General features: G+C 35.6%; 1 protein-coding gene across 2 annotated transcripts in view; it reads right to left on the reverse strand.

Annotated features, from left to right (window-relative positions):
* The window catches only part of LOC150106864 (tRNA (guanine(10)-N(2))-methyltransferase TRMT11), a 203,618-nt gene that overhangs the window by 164,615 nt on the left and 21,778 nt on the right, over positions 1-17,225 (reverse strand). For both annotated transcript variants that reach the window (XM_090392774.1, XM_090392773.1), the window contains exon 3: positions 15,479-15,549. In XM_090392774.1, coding sequence (XP_090248900.1) covers positions 15,479-15,549 — 71 coding nt within the window. The remainder of the gene's footprint in view (positions 1-15,478; positions 15,550-17,225) is intronic.

Genomic DNA, 17,225 nt, shown 5'->3' on the forward strand with positions numbered 1-17,225 from the left:
CAGCATATAAGAAGAAAATTTCTACTTTAGAAGAGTGTCTCAAAAGTGTTAAGGAAAAAGAACAAATATTAGGAGACCTTTATCCCTCAACCAATGTAAGTCTTGTGAATAAGACTGATTGTTCCTTCAACCAATCAGAAGTTGAAAAGAGAAATAAAGATGAAAAAGGAAAAGCAAAGAATATTGGAGAAAACTCAAGTAATGTTAACTGCATAACTGAAGGTAAGGAGCAATTTGACAAGAAACTGATGACAGAAGTAAAAACTTTAATTCACCAGGAGGTGAATAAATTGAATCAACCAATAATAGATACTCTTAATGAAGTTGTGAAACAATTATCAGCTAATTCCTTGAAGTCTCAAGAAAATCAAACCCCCACTACTGGTAAAATTAATGAGATGATTAAACAGGAAGTGGAAAAACAAAGTCAACCTATTTTAACTAGTCTAAGTAAAGTAATTCAAGGACTAGATGACGTTAGACAACAGATGTCTGTTGTTCCTCAATCTAAGACAGAGGCAAAACAAAGAAATCCTCTTAAGTGTTATAATTGTAACAAAGTTGGACATTACGCCAGGAATTGTTTCCATAACAAGGAAAACTACTATAACAGCAGATGGAACTCAAAATTTGGATATGTAACCCATAGAAGAAATAACAGAATTCTGAAGTATCAAACATCTAATGAGAGAATGATGAGAATTAGAGGAGATATCCTGGGCTCTAAATGTGACATCTTATTGGACACAGGATGCAATGCCTCTACCATCAAAATGGATTATTTCTTAACCTTAAAGAACAAATTATGGAAGAGCACTGCCAAGTTGAGACAACCTGTAAGGATTACTTCTCTCTCAGATTCAAACTCTGTAGCATATGAGAAACTTCGAGCAAGAATATACCTACCAGAATTTGGACTGTATGTGTGGCAAGACTTACTTGTTGTTCCCACTACTTCCAATTTGAGCTCCCACATTATCTTAGGAACAAACTTCTTGGCAAGATATCAATTCTCTTGTGATTTTTCTAAGAAGGAAATATCCCTGATGAATAAGAGGAGATATACCAAAAGAAATGAAGTTCTTGATTATGATAAGACTAGGCATCAGACAAAGCAGTCTAGATTGCTATATGAGTTGGGACCATCTACTAAAGGAGAGTCACCTGTAAATCAATTATCTAAGAAAAATAGTGATGATAACTTTGACGTGCACTATTAAACTGACACATCACTTGTCATTGATAAACAACAAATAGTAGTGACCAAACCTGAATCAGAAATTACCAATAATAAAAATCTAACAGTTGAAGTCAATTTTGCAAAAGTGACCAGTCTATTTAATGGAGCAAAACACAGTAGTATTAATAGAGAACATGAATTGAATTCGGAAGAGACGATCCCATACTACAGACATAGAAGACATGCAGAATTTGATAACGAAGGTAATAAGAAATTTAATGAGAAAGAGAATGAGAATAAATGCACAAGTCATAATAAGGAACCAAGTTTTATTCAAACTCAGTACTACTTGAGAAATCGAAAAAGAAATATGTAATCTAATTCCTCCATGAAGGAGCCTAATGTAAAAAAAAAAAAAAATTTCTTAAAACAAATTTTTTTTTTCTTCAAAGAAAGGGTGAGCTTATGTTAAACTGTGAATGAAACTATGTTGTGTATTTTGTTTTATTTTTTATTCACATTTAACATTGCTTATTATATATTAATCATGACTTGTATAAAAGTTATTTATTACTCCTTATTTAAGAATTATTATTTAAGTATTTATTCTGAACTTAATCAGCTATTAATTTATTAAACAATAATATGTGTATAATTTATTACAACTTATGTATATATTATAACGTAAATATTATTATAGTTATCTGTATACGAAATGAAAGAGTTGATTAAGTAGCTCAAATATTCTATTTATTGTGTTTTTATTAACTCAATGTAGTGGTATAGCCTTATGTAACATTAACGAAAATGTTTACGTTTATTTGTTGTCATGGAAACGCATGAAGTAAACGAGCAAGAGTGGAACAGAGCGTGAACTTGAAAAGGAATAAGAAGAAAAATAAAAAGTAACAAGGGAGTTGAGACGGAATTTTTGAAGTGAAAAGAAGCAAGGGTATAAACTACAGAAGTGCAAGTAAATGAAAGGTTCTCAAGGGCAGAAGTTAAAAGGGATAATATTTATATGCGAGCAAGGACGAAGTGAATCTTATAGTTAGCTGAAGGTGAAGTCAGCAGTAATAATAAAAAGAAATTAATGCCGTAATCGGATAATATAAAATGCTGGACGTTCAGTGAAGAATTCTGAATAAACCCAGTTGGTCTAGAATTGCGACTTATTTCTAATTTGCCCTAAGGAGAACTGCACAGTGTTTAATTGGTTAATGAGTAGTAACAAGGATAATTAAAGTACCCTACAGTTGATGTCTAGAGTTCTGAAGCGCGATTAATAGTGTTTTAGTTATAACTGTGGATAAGTCTTATAGATGTGTTCTTAAGTGAAATAAATATATTTTAAAAGTATACTCACAACGTAATTGATGCACTAGGAACTATTTCTGGTAAGGACTATCAATTTGAATTATTTCAATGCATGAAGAATTGAGTGTTAATTACGCTACGTTTAACCTAACTTTAACTGTGGAAATTCTTCGAAATTGAGAATTGAAGATAAGAATTGCTTGAGAGATATTTACAGCTATTAGTGCCCGCGATATTTTTGAGCTTATAGCATGGCTGAGAAATGTGTGGAAACTGATTAGATAGGAAGTTCTATTATGTTTAATTAAGTGTAGGAACTTCGTGACTCATAAACTGAGAAAGTGTATGTGAAGGTTTGGAAGATTGAACTAATGTGATTGACTTGACCTAATGTTTAACTTGATTCTATTGTTTAAAATTAGAAGTAAAATTTATGTATGTGTTATATAGCTTATATTAAATGTTTCATTTTGTTTATCTAATTATTGTGTTTGCCTGAATTCCTTTTTATTGCACCGTTCACAAAAATTCGAATCTTGCGGGAATCCCAAGTGGAAAACAAATACTTCGGCCAGAATGAATGAGGAGACTGCTAACTAACTTTGAATTGATCCTGCTATTTTGTATAGACTTATCTAAGGATAGAGTGGCACAGTATAATAGAAATTTCTCTACCCTTGGATTGGTGATCAATTTACAATTAGTTGTGTTTTATTTTATGAAAGTGACTTATAACAAGATGGCGGATTCGAACATGAAAAGAACAATGTCACGACAGTCATTTTGATGCTTCTTTCCAAATTCGGGTCGACATTTATGAGAAAGTTGGAAGCTTCGTTGATTTTTCTCACAAAATTTGAAAGGTCAGCAAAGGAAAATTCTTCAACCATGACATCAGTGGGGTCACCTTCATCTTCTTCTGCTTCATAGGCTCGTTGTTGTTCCAATCATCAAGATTGTTCCATCATCCAGATCATTTGAATGAGAATCAATACATTCTTTCACATTGTTACAATCTAAACTTGTAAAACCAAGATCTTTGCCCATCTGCATAATTTCTGTTGAAAGTTCCTCTTTCTGTGTTGCAAAGGCAACAAAGTCCTTTGAACATTGTGGCAAGATATTATGCCATAAGGCTCTCATGTTGCTTTGAGTCACCTCTTGCCAAGATTCATAAATATTTTGAATGGCATCTTTTATGTTAAATTTCTTCCAAAATTCACTCCAAGTCCAAGAATCTTCTTCTGCCGCAGCTTTAATAGCTTGAGCAAAAGTTTGTCTTAAATAGTAAGCCTTGAAAGTGGAGATAACGCCTTGATCCATCGGCTGTAAAATTGATGTTGTGTTTGGAGGGGAAAAATGAATCTTGACTTTTCATCTAAGTCAGTCAATAGAGTTAGATGGCCTTGCGCATTGTCTAATAAAAGCAAAATTTTGAAAGGAATATCATTCTTTTTTACAATAACTTTTAACTTCAGGGCAAAAATAAGTTTTAAACCAGTCTTCGAAAATTGAACGAGTCACCCACGCTTTTTTATTTGAACACCAATGAACAGGTACACTGTTCTTTGTAAAGCCCTTAAGAGCTCTTGGGTTTTCTGCTCTGTACACTAACAGTGGCTTCAATTTTAAACCACCTGATGCATTACCTCCTAGTAAAAGTGTCAATCAGTCTTTGGACACTTTATACCCAGCTTGTCTTTTTTCCTTCTCTGCTAGAAATGTATGCAATGGCATTCTTTTCCAGAACAAGCCAGTCTTGTCAGCGTTAAAAATTTGATCATCTGTGTAGCCTTCCTTCTCAATAAGCTCCTTCAATTCATTGGGAAATAATTCTGCAGTTTTAGTGTCAGCACTTGCACTTTCACCTTGGATTCTTACGTTATGGAGTCCCATGTGCTTTTTGAAATTGTAGAACCACCCGCGACTTGCTATAAAAGTTTCACTGGTTGTACTTCCTGCATTTTCGCTTTCATTTTTTTTTATTTTGTCATATAGACTTGTTGCTTTTGCCTGGATTATCATTTGACTCAAAGGAATATTTTTCTGATTACAATCTTCAATCCAGATCATTAGAAGGCGTTCCATATTTTCCATTGTAGAAGATCAATTTCTCGTGATCACTTTTGACATATAAGAAGCGGTGCTCATTCCATATTGTTTAATCTTTTTTTGCTCTGAATAATTATTCATACAGATGACTCATTCATTGAATTCTCACATGCTATTTTCGCGAACGAAGCGCCATTCTCATGACATTTTATAATTTCAAGTTTCTTCTCTAATGTCAACCACTTGCGTTGTTTTGTTACTCCAACAGTGTCTTCTTTGTTTTGTCTCTTTTCACTCATACTTAATAAAAAAATATTAAATACTAATATTAACGTAAATAATAAAATGCTACGGGGAAAGAACGCATCTACGTGAGAGCCAATCGAATAACTACTGCATAAACGTGGCTCTCGACAGTCACTTGCGACGCCTGGAAGTGGCCGGTCAGTGTTGACAATGTTAGTGTAATAATAAAAACCAGTTAGACCAAAACCCATGTTGTTCAAAACCGCGTTATACAAGGTATTCCTGTATATATATATATATATATATATGTAATTAATTTTTTAACTTGGGGATACTGTATATTAGGGTTACCAAGTAATTTTATAAGCTTGGTTATTTAACTCCTAATCTCAATTATGCAAACAATTAAGTTTGCGCCTGAAACATAGTTCAAGTTTAAAGATGGTACATTATGCACCCAGAGCAACTCATCGTAAAGGTAGGTAAAGCTCTGATCACTATTCTTTGTATTTTCCCATAATGTAAAGTACATCTCACTGGGTAGTGACCGGTTGAAACCGGTCTGGGAAGTGACCCCACCCATAATGTATTGCAGTATACATCTTTTAGTGAGATGTGCTTTACATTATGGGAAAATACAAAGAATAGTGATCAGAGCTTTACCCACCTTTACAATGAGTTGCCCTGGTGTTGTACCGTCTAAAGATGGTACAACACTTGAACTATGTTTCAGGCACAAACTTAATTGTTTGCATACTTGGGATCAGGAGTTAAATAACCAAGCTTATAAAATTACTTGGCCCTTATATATATATATATATATATATATATATATATATATATATTTGGCTATGAAAAAAGCATATATCTTGAATAGCTCCTATTTCTGTTCATTTTACATTGACAAAATGAAGACTTTTTGGAACTTCTTTGATAAAAAGAGAAAATAAAATTTAGCTTTCTCTAAATATAACAGAAGTCAAATTTTAAAGTACAGAGCCAGTATACTTCAATTTGAAATAAATAAGATATTGAAATGGAGGATATTATGGATCTATCCATATTTTATATCCCAATATAGGAAGCAACCTAAAAGTCTCAAAAATTTACTGGAGAGTTTGCAAAAAAAAAAACATAACTTCTCATAAATTTTCTTTCTAGTAAATTGTTGAAAGTAAGAAATCTGTTCTATATTTTTTACTTTTGTTTGTTTCCATATTTTGAAATATGGAAACATCTATATTTTATTTTATGAAATACAGATGTATCTGTGATAGTCTATAACAATATTTTATATAAGAAAAATAAAAACCTGATTTAGCTCTATAGTTTAAATTTCATCATGCACCCACTAAGAGATCACTTGTGATGAATTTAACTTTCTGACATAGGTCAGGTGCAGTGTTGAATGAGTTTTATGCCACTTAGTAAATCCACCACCAATGCGAGTTTGATGAGTTTAGTAGTGATTTTGGGTCACTCATCATCATCATCATCAAATTCCTGCCATGTACCCTCAAGGGGTGTACAGGATATAACAGTACTACATGAAAAAATTACATCATTACTAACTTCCTAACTACAATTTTCCTCCAAATCAGTCTGTTACTTGTCAAGACTCCAACATTATCAAATCTTATATTTCTATCGTCTAAGGCACTTTGTACCGTATCAATCCACCTATATCTTGGTCTTCCTCTGGGTCGTTTTCCTGCCAACCTGGCAGAGAACACTTGTTTTGCTAATCTTTCCTCGCCGATTCTGTTTAAATGACCATACCACCTGAGATTAGCTCTGCTAACGCATTCCTGGATGCTGACAATGTCAAATTCTTTCCTAATATCCTCATTTTTAATATGATATTGCCATTGATGCCATCTGTTCACACCTCTAATCTTTCTCAGGACTCTCATATCTGCAGTCTCGAGTCTTTGGTCAAGTGTTTTACTTCTGACCCAGTTCTCATATCCATAAGTTAAAACTGGTTTGAACACTGTCTTGGATACAGCTAATTTAGTTTTCTGACTAATTTCTCTCTTATTCAATATGAATTTATTCAACTGACTTCCTACCATATCTATTTCCATATTTAATTTACCATCTTCACTAAAAATCGTGCCGAAGTAGCTGAAATGTTTTACTTGTTCCACAGGTTCTCCATTCACAACACAGTTGACATTTTCAATGATTCTGCCTATTTTCATTGTCTTTGTCTTTTTATTGCTGACCTTCATACCATATCTATTACAACAGCTATTCAATTTAGACAGAGAATCTTGCAGACTTCTAGCGGATTTATTTAGAAGTATAACATCATCCGCATAAAGCAAAGAGCTGACATTAACATCTCCAATTCTGATATCATGTTTAATACCACTTTCCTTCATAATGTGATCCATATAGATAATGAATAACAGAGGGGATAATGTACATCCTTGTCTCACACCAGATTTAACATTAAACCATCTTCCTGTACTTCCTTCAATTCTAACTGCTGACTTACAACTCAAATAAAGACTAAGTATTGCTTGATACAATGCCCCATTGACACCATATAACTGCAGAGTATTGAATAGCTTCTCTCTTGGCACCTTGTCATATGCCTTTTCCAAATCGACAAAACTTAAATACAGATCTTTGTTATATTCCCATGCTTTCTCGACTATTTGCCGTAAAGTGAAGATCTGATCCTGACATCCTCTATTTGACTTGAATCTAGCTTGTTCTTCCACAATTCTTCTCAACCGTTTCTCAAGTATACTGGCATAGATCTTGCCAGGAACACTCAGTAGGGAAATACCTCTGTAATTCTCACATTCAGTTTTATTTCCCTTTTTATATATGGGTACTATGAGAGCTCTACTCCAATCATCGGGAATTCGTCCCTCTGTCCACACCTTCTGAACTATGCAGTGCAGCCACTGTAAGACTTTTATACCACCATACTTCAGCATTTCTGGTCGAATATCATCTACTCCTGCTACCTTTCCACATTTCAAGCCTTTGATGACTTTTTCTACTTCAAGAATGGATATGTATTCCTGACTGCATGCCTGGTCAGTGTTTTTTACCACTGTGCTGTCATCACTGCTTGTTTCGTTTAGCAGTTTTTCAAAGTAATTACTCCATACTTCAAGGATATCTTTTTCTACCGTTTTCATGTAACCTTTATCATCTCTAACTCTTTTTACAGCACTCTTTCCTCCATTTCTAAGCTTCTTCAACAACCTCCAGAATATCTTACCACCTTCTTGATATTTATTTTCTATATTCTTGCCAAAGTCCTCCCATGACTTTTGTTTAGCTAGTTTTACACACTGTTTAGCTTTCTTATATTTGTCTCTGTATTCTGTAAGAGTAAAAGCTGACTTATTTGCCAGGAACTTTTGATATGCTTTCTTCTTTTCCTTCACTGCCTCTTTAACTTCCTGTGTCCACCAGGGAGTTCTGATTTTTTTATCCTTGCACACAACCTCACTACATGCCTCTCTGGCAGAATCAATCAATGTTTTCTTCAGAGTTTGCCACTGAATCTCCAAGGTTTGATTCCTGTTCTCAAACTCTTTTATTTTATTTTCAATAATCTTTCTATATTTTAGTCTACAGTTCACATCTGAGAGCTGCTCAACTTTTATTCGCTTTAAAACTTTCTTACATGTTATTCTTTTCAATATGAAATTCAATTTTATCCTGCTCAAGACTAAATAGTGATCACTTCCAATTTCAAATCCTCTGTACACTCTGGTGTCCTGCACCAGGGAGAAAATATCACTATCAACAATAACATAGTCAATGGGACTTTTCTTATTCCTAGCTTCTTCTCTCCATGTGAATTTGTGCACATTTTTATGTTGGAACATGGTGTTAGTAATAACTAGTCCATGTCCTGAGCAGAAATCCAACAGATATTTGCCATTATTATTAGCTTTGCTCTTTTCTCCAAATTTTCCCAAAATATTTTTGTATGTCTCACAATCATTTCCTACTCTGCTATTTAGATCCCCAACAAGGACCAACTTTTCATTTTTCATTGTGTCAGTTGCTTTTTCTAAAGCCTCAAAAAATTCCTCCACTTCTACCTTAGTAGAACCTTCTGTGGGACCATAGGCACAAATAAGTCTCATTGTCCAGTTCCCCATTCTCATATTTGCCCACATTACTCTACTTGAGACTGACTGCCATGCAAGAAGATTAGACTCGTATTTTGTGTTGAATACTATGGCTACTCCTTCTTTTCCTTGATTGTCATTGCCTGAATATAACATTTTGTATTTATTGCTCAGAAAGATCTCACCAGTTTTGGTCTTTTTTGTTTCAGTCACCCCTATTATGTCGATCTGGTACTTATCTAATTCCTCAGCTAGCTCCATTTCTTTGCCATTCAGGATTCTTACATTGATAGTACCAATCTTTAACTCTGGTGATGTTGAGTTGGGGTTTGTTTTCAGATTTGTTCCAGTAGCTGACTTTTCGCTGTTCGCCCTGGTTCCCTGGCGAAAACAACGGGGGCCTTGTTTAACCGGGCGACGCCCCAGCCGGCATGAAATTTTGTCATGTTGTACCATCATTTTTTATTTTGGTTTAACCAATAAGAATACAATTTGGTTGGCTAAATCCCAAATTGCCAACCCATCCTCGTTCGTTCAGTATCAAAGTAGATACCCAACAGGGTACACCACGAGAAGGTGAGGATTGGACATTAGGTCAGAAGCCCTGGTCGGTTCTCCGCATTCCTTTAAAGGCTATGTGGAGGTCTCCTCTCAATTATACAGCTTTGACCCTTAAGCACCCTTAGCATCCCTTGGGTCACTCAGTAAGATTTAAACTTATAGTATATTTAACCCTGTGGAGGTCGCGGTCGAAAAAATTGCAGCATAGGTCGCATGTATCTCAAAGATACATTCATTACTAGTATGTTCTAAAATGCAATATTAAAAAAAAAAAAAAAAAAAAAAAAAAAACTGCAGATATCCTACATAATGGTTTATTTATTTTCAGTTACAATCTAAAAATTATTGAACAAAGAAACAAAGAAAAAAAAAACACAACTAAACTAGGGTTGGTGTCGAGGCTAGCTGGTGAATGGACGTGCTATCGGAGAGCTCCTGAGAGATTTGTGTTTTTTGTTGATTTATTGATGTTTTGGATTCAATTTAATGGACTTAAGTGTGTAATTTTGGTATATTATTGGAGCCTTATTAGCGTGGTTAGTGTACTAAAGTGTTTTATAACATAATCTATGTCGGGAAGTCGCTGCTAGATGAATTCGTAATGTGTAGTGTTCGTGCAAGCTCCAGATAAGATAAGTATCATTTTCCGTTATCGATACAAATTACTTAATATTGTGTAGTTTTGTTTTGTTTGCCTTGCGTATTTTAGTGCATCTATTTTTGGTGTGTTATAACGTATAATTTGACAAAACAAGTTGCAAATAAGTATTGCACCTGTGCGAAGGAAAATGGCGGCCAGTAATAAGGTTCGCCATCGTTATCAAAGAACGGTAGCATAAAAGAAATGAGTCAGTGTACAAGCTGTGAAATGTAAGCTTTGCGGAGTGCGGTCGGAGTGTGGTTAGATGATAATAAAGGATTGAATGTGTGTAGAAAATGTAGGGAGAATGCGGAATTGAAGTGTATTTCGGATCGTGAGTGTGATATTTTTGTCAACCTTCAGAATGAAGGAAATAGGGATATGACAAGAAACGGCAAGGTTGTACATGAAAATTGTGAGAGTGTGAATGTAGAAAGTGAGAATGATAGTATAAATGGTTTCTCAGAGAACAAAAAAGATGAGATAGATGCATTGAGTGAGATCGCGTTGTTGAATAGTGCGATAGAAAGAGCAAAACAGCAGCTAGAGTGCATGAACAAAAGTAGACTGAATGAACCAACCAATAATAAAAGGTATGACAGGAAAAATAGACGTATGAATGTGAACATGAACAAAATGAAGGATAGAGTGCTGTATGGAGACTCTTTAGTACGAGGTGTGTTAGTAGAGGATTTGACAAAATCGTACCAACCTGGTGCGACCATAAAGGACATAACTGAGTCTATTAGAGAGCAAAAGGAAAGGGTGAAAGAAATGATTGTTGTGGCAGGTACGAATGATTTGAAAGGAGATAAAATGGAAATGATAGAAGACTTGAATGAATTGTTTGAGGTAGCAAAAGAAAAGAGTGAGAGAGTTAGAATGATTAGTCTTTTGCCACGGTATGACAGTGAAATGTTTAAAAGGAGGGCTACAATTGCGAATGACTTTATGCGTGGGTTATGTATGACGAGTGGTGTGGAATTTGTGGATGTGTGGAGTGAGTTTGATGGGCGAAAGGATCTATATAAGATGGATGGCTTGCATTTGAATGGTTACGGTGTAAGAAGACTTGAGAAAGTGTTGCTGAATGTAGTGGATGTGCAAATTCAGGGAAACTAGATTTGTTAGGGGGGGGAGTAGAGATACAGTCCTTATGGAGGCAGTTGAATGTAAGAATGAATATAATATGCCAGAGCAAATAAGGACAACAAATCTGAGTGGGATAGTTAATATAAGGCATCAAGGTAGGGTTGGGGCTAATGGGGGTCTTAAATTCATGTACACTAATACTAGGAGTATTAGGAACAAGAAGGAAGAGTTTTTGGCCATGGTTGGCACTTCCAGACCACAGGTTATAGGTATTAGTGAAACATGGCTGACTGTAGATGATATAACTAGTGGGATTGAATGTGATGGGTATAGTGTGTTCAGGAATGACAGAGAGAATAAAATGGGGGGAGGAGTATTGTTGATGATAGCTGATGAGCTCCAGCCAAGGAGAATAGAAGTTGAATTGCAGGATAGAGAAAAGAGCACATTTGAGGCCATTTGGTGTGAGATTGTGGCTAGCAGAACTAAATATACAATTGGGTGCTGCTATAGACCAGGTGATGGAAAAGATGGTGGTGACAGTATGCACAAGCAAATAGAAGATATGGGTGGAAGGAGGGTGATTATTATGGAAGATTTCAACTATGGTCGCATTGATTGGAGTGAGGAGAGGACACACGGGAGGAAGGAACTGGATTTTATGCGGTTATTAAGGGATAACTATCTGCGACAGCATGTAATGGAAAATACTAGGGGTCAGAGAGTGCTTGACCTAGTAATTACATCTGAGGATTTGGCTGTAACAAATATGACCACACTGCCACCGATCGGTGAGAGTGATCATAGGGTCTTAACTTAGGAGGTGGCTAAAGGTGTAGAATTTACAATTAAGACAGGGTACATGTGGAATTATCGGGCTGGAAAGTATGACAAGCTTAGGAGATTGATTGGTTCAGTGCCATGGCATGTACAACTGCAAGGACAAGAAGTTGATAGTGCATGGGAGGTAGTTAAGAAGTGCTTGCATGAAGCAATGGCTGACTGTATACCTAGAGTCCGAATAATAAATCAAGTAGGGGGTAAATGGATGAATAACACCATTAAGCTTGAGTTGCAAAAAAAGAAACAACTATGGAGGGAATTTAAGGAGAAGGGTGACCAGCAGGCACATGAACGGTATAAAGCGCAGGCCAGAAGGGTGACGAGTGTGGTAAGAAAAGCAAAAAAGGATTACGAAAGAACATTGGCCATGCAGGCTAAAGAGAATCCTAAACAGTTTTTTAGATATGTAGCAAGTAAAAGGAAAAATGTACATGGCATATTGATTTTAAAGAATGCCGATGGTAGGGAGGTAACTGAATCAGTTGAGATAGTTGAGTTACTGAGTGAGCACTTTACAAAAGTATATCATCCAGGTGGTGACATTGCAGAAACGAATAAACCAGTAGATTATACGGGAATTGTGGTTAATGAAGTGGAGGTGAGTAGTCTATTGCATAACCTCAATGTCAATACATCTGTGGGATTGGATGGTATACCAGCTCGTGTTGTATGAGAAGCAGCTAAAGAATGGTCAGTACCCTTGACCATTTTGTTTAATTTGAGTCTCGGGTCAGGGTTAGTCCCGAGCGGGTGGAAAGAGGGAAAAATAGTTCCACTGCATAAAAGTGGTTCCAAGACTGCTGTTGTAAATTACCAACCGATTAGCATATCAGGAATCATTGTCAAGGTCTTAGAGAAATTAGTCAAGAAAAGAATACAGGATTGGATAGATGAAAATGGGATATTGTATGGGGGACAACATGGTTTTGTGAAGGGTAGATCATGCCTCAGTAACTTGCTCACGTTTTATAACACAGTGACGGCTGAAATGGATAGGGGTAATGGGTTTACAGTGATACTACTGGACCTTGCCATGGCCTTTGATAGGATACCACATGGAACCCTAATAAGTAAACTGGAGCAGATGGGTATAGATATAGGGTTGGTGAGATGGATAAGAGGGTGGTTGAAGGAGAGATATCAAAGAGTGGTTTATTCAGGAGTGGAGTCTAAAAGACGTCTTGTGACTAGTGGAGTGCCACAGGGCTCTGTTCTTGGACCACTGCTTTTCAATTTGTTCATCAATGATATTGGAAAGGATCTGAGAGGAAGTGTTCACTTGTTTGCTGATGATGCAAAGTTGGGTAGAGCAATTGTGAGCGCACAGGATGTCAAAATTTTACAGGATGATTTGGATAGTTTGGAGGACTGGGCTAGGAAAAATGGATGTCAATTTAATGTGCCAAAGTGTAAGGTTATGCACTTTGGGGTGAAAAGAATAGCAGCAGTATATCGCATTGGTGGAACCATACTCCAGGAGATTGATGAGGCCAGGGATTTGGGAGTGCTGGTGGATAGGGAGTTGAAGTTTAGGGGGCACATTGCAAAAGTAACTAAAACAGCTCACCAAATCACTTGGCTTCTGAAAAATACTTTAACATTCAGAGACGAACAAGTTGTTGTTCCTCTGTATCGAGCCTTGATAAGACCCCATCTGGACTTCTGTGCCCAGCTATGGGCACCAGGGTTTCTTCGTGATGGGGAGGAAGTGGAGAGGGTCCAGAGACGAGTGACCAAGATGATAGCAGGTCTGTGGAATGAACCTTATGAGAATAGGTTGAAGATTTGTGGGTTGCAGAAATTGGACGATAGGCGAAGGAGGGGTGATATGATTGAGACATTCAAATTACTGAAGGGTTTTTATAAGATTGATCCAGAAGATATTTTTGAAAATATGACTGGTGGTGGGAGGACTAGGGGCCATGCATGGAAGCTGGGCAAGAGCATGGTTGACAAGGGTGTTAGAACTAGGTTCTTTACTTGGAGAGTGGTAAATGAGTGGAATAAGCTTCCAGAGTCTGTTGTGGGTACTACAACCGTGAATGAGTTCAAGGCAAGGTATGATAGATACTGTGTGAATGTTGAATAGTTGTTCTTGACATGATGTGAGGGCCTCCCTCGAGGAGTCTGTCGACTCCTTGGAGTTTCCCGGAACAACAACAATAATAATAATAAATAATAAAACTAATACTATACTGACATCAGAGTAAGAGGTATCTCTCAGATACAATTTACTATTATCAAATATCACTTTCTCATTCTCATCATTGTACTCGAGTAACTTTTGCTGAATCTCTTCCACTCCTGATGGATTATCCAATCGATATATTGGAAGTTTTTTTTTTTACACTTGGTTAGACTATAATAAATTTAGTTTAATCCTTTATCCAAGTGTAAGCAAACAAAGTTTGCACCTGAAGTATCTTCAGGACTGAAGCAACTCATGGTAAAGGTAGACCAAGCTCTCATCACGCCTTGTCTTAGTATCTCCCATAATGCAAAGCACATTTCCTTGCAGACATGTATAATGCTATGCATTAAGGGAAGGACTACTACCTATTGGTCCTTCCCTTAATGCATAGCATCATACATGTCCGCAAGGAGATGTGCTTTGCATTATGGGAGATACTAAGACAAGGCGTGATGAGAGCTTGGTCTACCTTTACCATGAGTTGCTTCAGTCCTGAAGATACTTCAGGTGCAAACTTTGTTTGCTTACACTTGGATAAAGTATTAAACTAAACCAATTGATATATTTTTCCAGCCATTTTCAACGATAAAAAAAAAAAAATACCATACTAACATCGGAGTTTGAGGTATCTCTCAGATACAATTTACTATCAAATATCACACACACACCCCTTTACATAACACACATTAAACCAAAACTGATCGCATAAATAGTGTGGAATATCACTCGTAAATGCGCAGCTAGTCATGACCTCCAAGCTATACACTGGTTATGTGCAAGAATATTTATATTAAACAATTTGTTTGTATCTGTCAGATCAGCCGAGACCTCTGCAGGGTTCATACCATAGGATAAAAAAAATAAAAAAAAAAGCACACAAATATTGACCTCCATAAAAAGTAGTACTGAACCAGAAGAATATAAGTATAAAAGGAACCTAAAGCCAGATAATCTGAGATCTCTGTTCAAGAAATCACATGAAACTCTTTTTAGGCAATTTCAAACTCCAATATGTGGGATGATGGTCTCATATTAGATGATCAAAATCATCTACCACTTTAAAGTAAATGCAGTCAATGGAGCACATCTAGTTAGTAGGTTAGGCACTGACATCATCATATTATTATAAAAATTCAACATATTCTACTTATGCAGTATATAATAAAAAAATTAAAAAAATAAATTCCTAAAATTTATTTATGCTAAAAATTACCACCAGAATCAGAAGAATTTAATAATTTCTTTACCTTGCTAACACTGTACGAGACATAAACTTCTTAATATCATCTTCAGAAGATGTATCTATAATAAAAAATGGCTAAAAGAAATTAAAACAAATATAAGAAGGAAATTATTATTTTTTTGCTTTTTAACTAGTGTTTTATAAAAAGATACAAATAATATCTAAGAAATTAATATACCAAAATTGATTTATAATAAATGAAAATAAAATAAATAATAACAGTCTCCCTGATTTTTGGTAGTGTGAGGCAACCATTTATTTAAGCAGGGAAATGTTGCATAGCTGTAGCAGTTCCCAAAATTAGTCTCATATAAAGATTTTCTTTCCCCACTGAATACAATAATACAAGTGTTGGAAGTATTTCTTATTGACATCTGGATGGATGGTGACAGTTACTTGAGAGATCAAAACCTACAGACTGAGGGCACTGACATGAGCTAATTCCACTTTCTCAACCCCTCACTAATATATTCATGGACTACTTCAAAAGTGCCTTATGCATTACTTTTCCATAAATCAGCTAATGGTTCAGCTATATTGATGATGAGCACATGGCATGGATATAAAGATGCCTTAACAGCTAACATCCTAAGGGGAATCCATGTTATTACTGAAACAAAACAGTGGTACGCTTTCTTGACATTCTAGTTACCTGTCCACCAAATGGATTTTTATCCTTTTCTGTCTACATGTAACTTACAACTGGTTAAGCATATCCATCAACTTTTTCACAGCATTTAGCCAAAGAATTATACAACTATAATAAATTTGTTCTTTATAGATTAAATAATTGCTCTTTATAGGATTTCAACTCCTACGGGCCATGTTACCTTTGAAACACCCTGGATGAAATATGAATTTCTCCATGGTAATTTTCTTCATCTTCACTGGAATGTATTACTTTTAGAATGCTACTTAAAAAAATTTCACTCTTCAGTTACTTTAATAGACAATAAATAGAATGAAATATTTTCTGATTATATGACAGTAACACTTCTGATGTATTTTCTGAATATTCTTAATTATGCTTTTATTATAAATTTACAGTTTTTGAGCAAAGTAGGATAAATACTTATTATACAAGTATAAAAAGATTTTAAGTTGGGAAATGTTGCATAGCTGTAGCAGTTCCCAAAATTAGTCTCATATAAAGATTTTCTTTCCCCACTGAATACAATAATACAGGGGTTGGAAGTATTTCTTATTGACATCTGGGTGGATGGTAACAGTTACTTGAGAGATCAAAACCTACAGACTGAAGGCACTGACACGAGCTAATTCCACTTTGTCAACCCTCACTAATATATTCATGGAATATTTCAAAAAGTGCCTTACGCATTACTTTTCCCTAAATTAGCAAATGGTTCAGCTATACTGATGATGAGCACATGGCATGGATATAATAAAGCATTTTTAGATGCCTTAACAGCTAACGTCCTAAGGGGAATCCACGTTATCACTGAAACAAAAAAGTGGTACGCTTCCTTGACATTCTAGTTACCTGTCCACCAAATGGATTTTTATCCTTTTCTGTCTACACGTAACTTACAACTGGTTAGGCATATCCATCAACTTTTTCACAGCATTTAGCCAAAGAATTATACAACTATAATAAATTGTTCTTTATAGATTAAATAATCGCTCTTTATAGGACTCCTACGGGTCAAGTTACCTTTGAAACACCCTGGATGAAATATTATTTCTCCATGGTAATTTTCTTCATCTTCACTGGAATGTATTACTTTTAGAAT

Source organism: Typopeltis vanoorti, chromosome 5 (assembly GCF_054136105.1).
Source record: "Typopeltis vanoorti isolate ZY-2024b chromosome 5, IOZ_Tvanoo_1.0, whole genome shotgun sequence".
Lineage (NCBI taxonomy): Eukaryota > Metazoa > Arthropoda > Arachnida > Uropygi > Thelyphonidae > Typopeltis > Typopeltis vanoorti.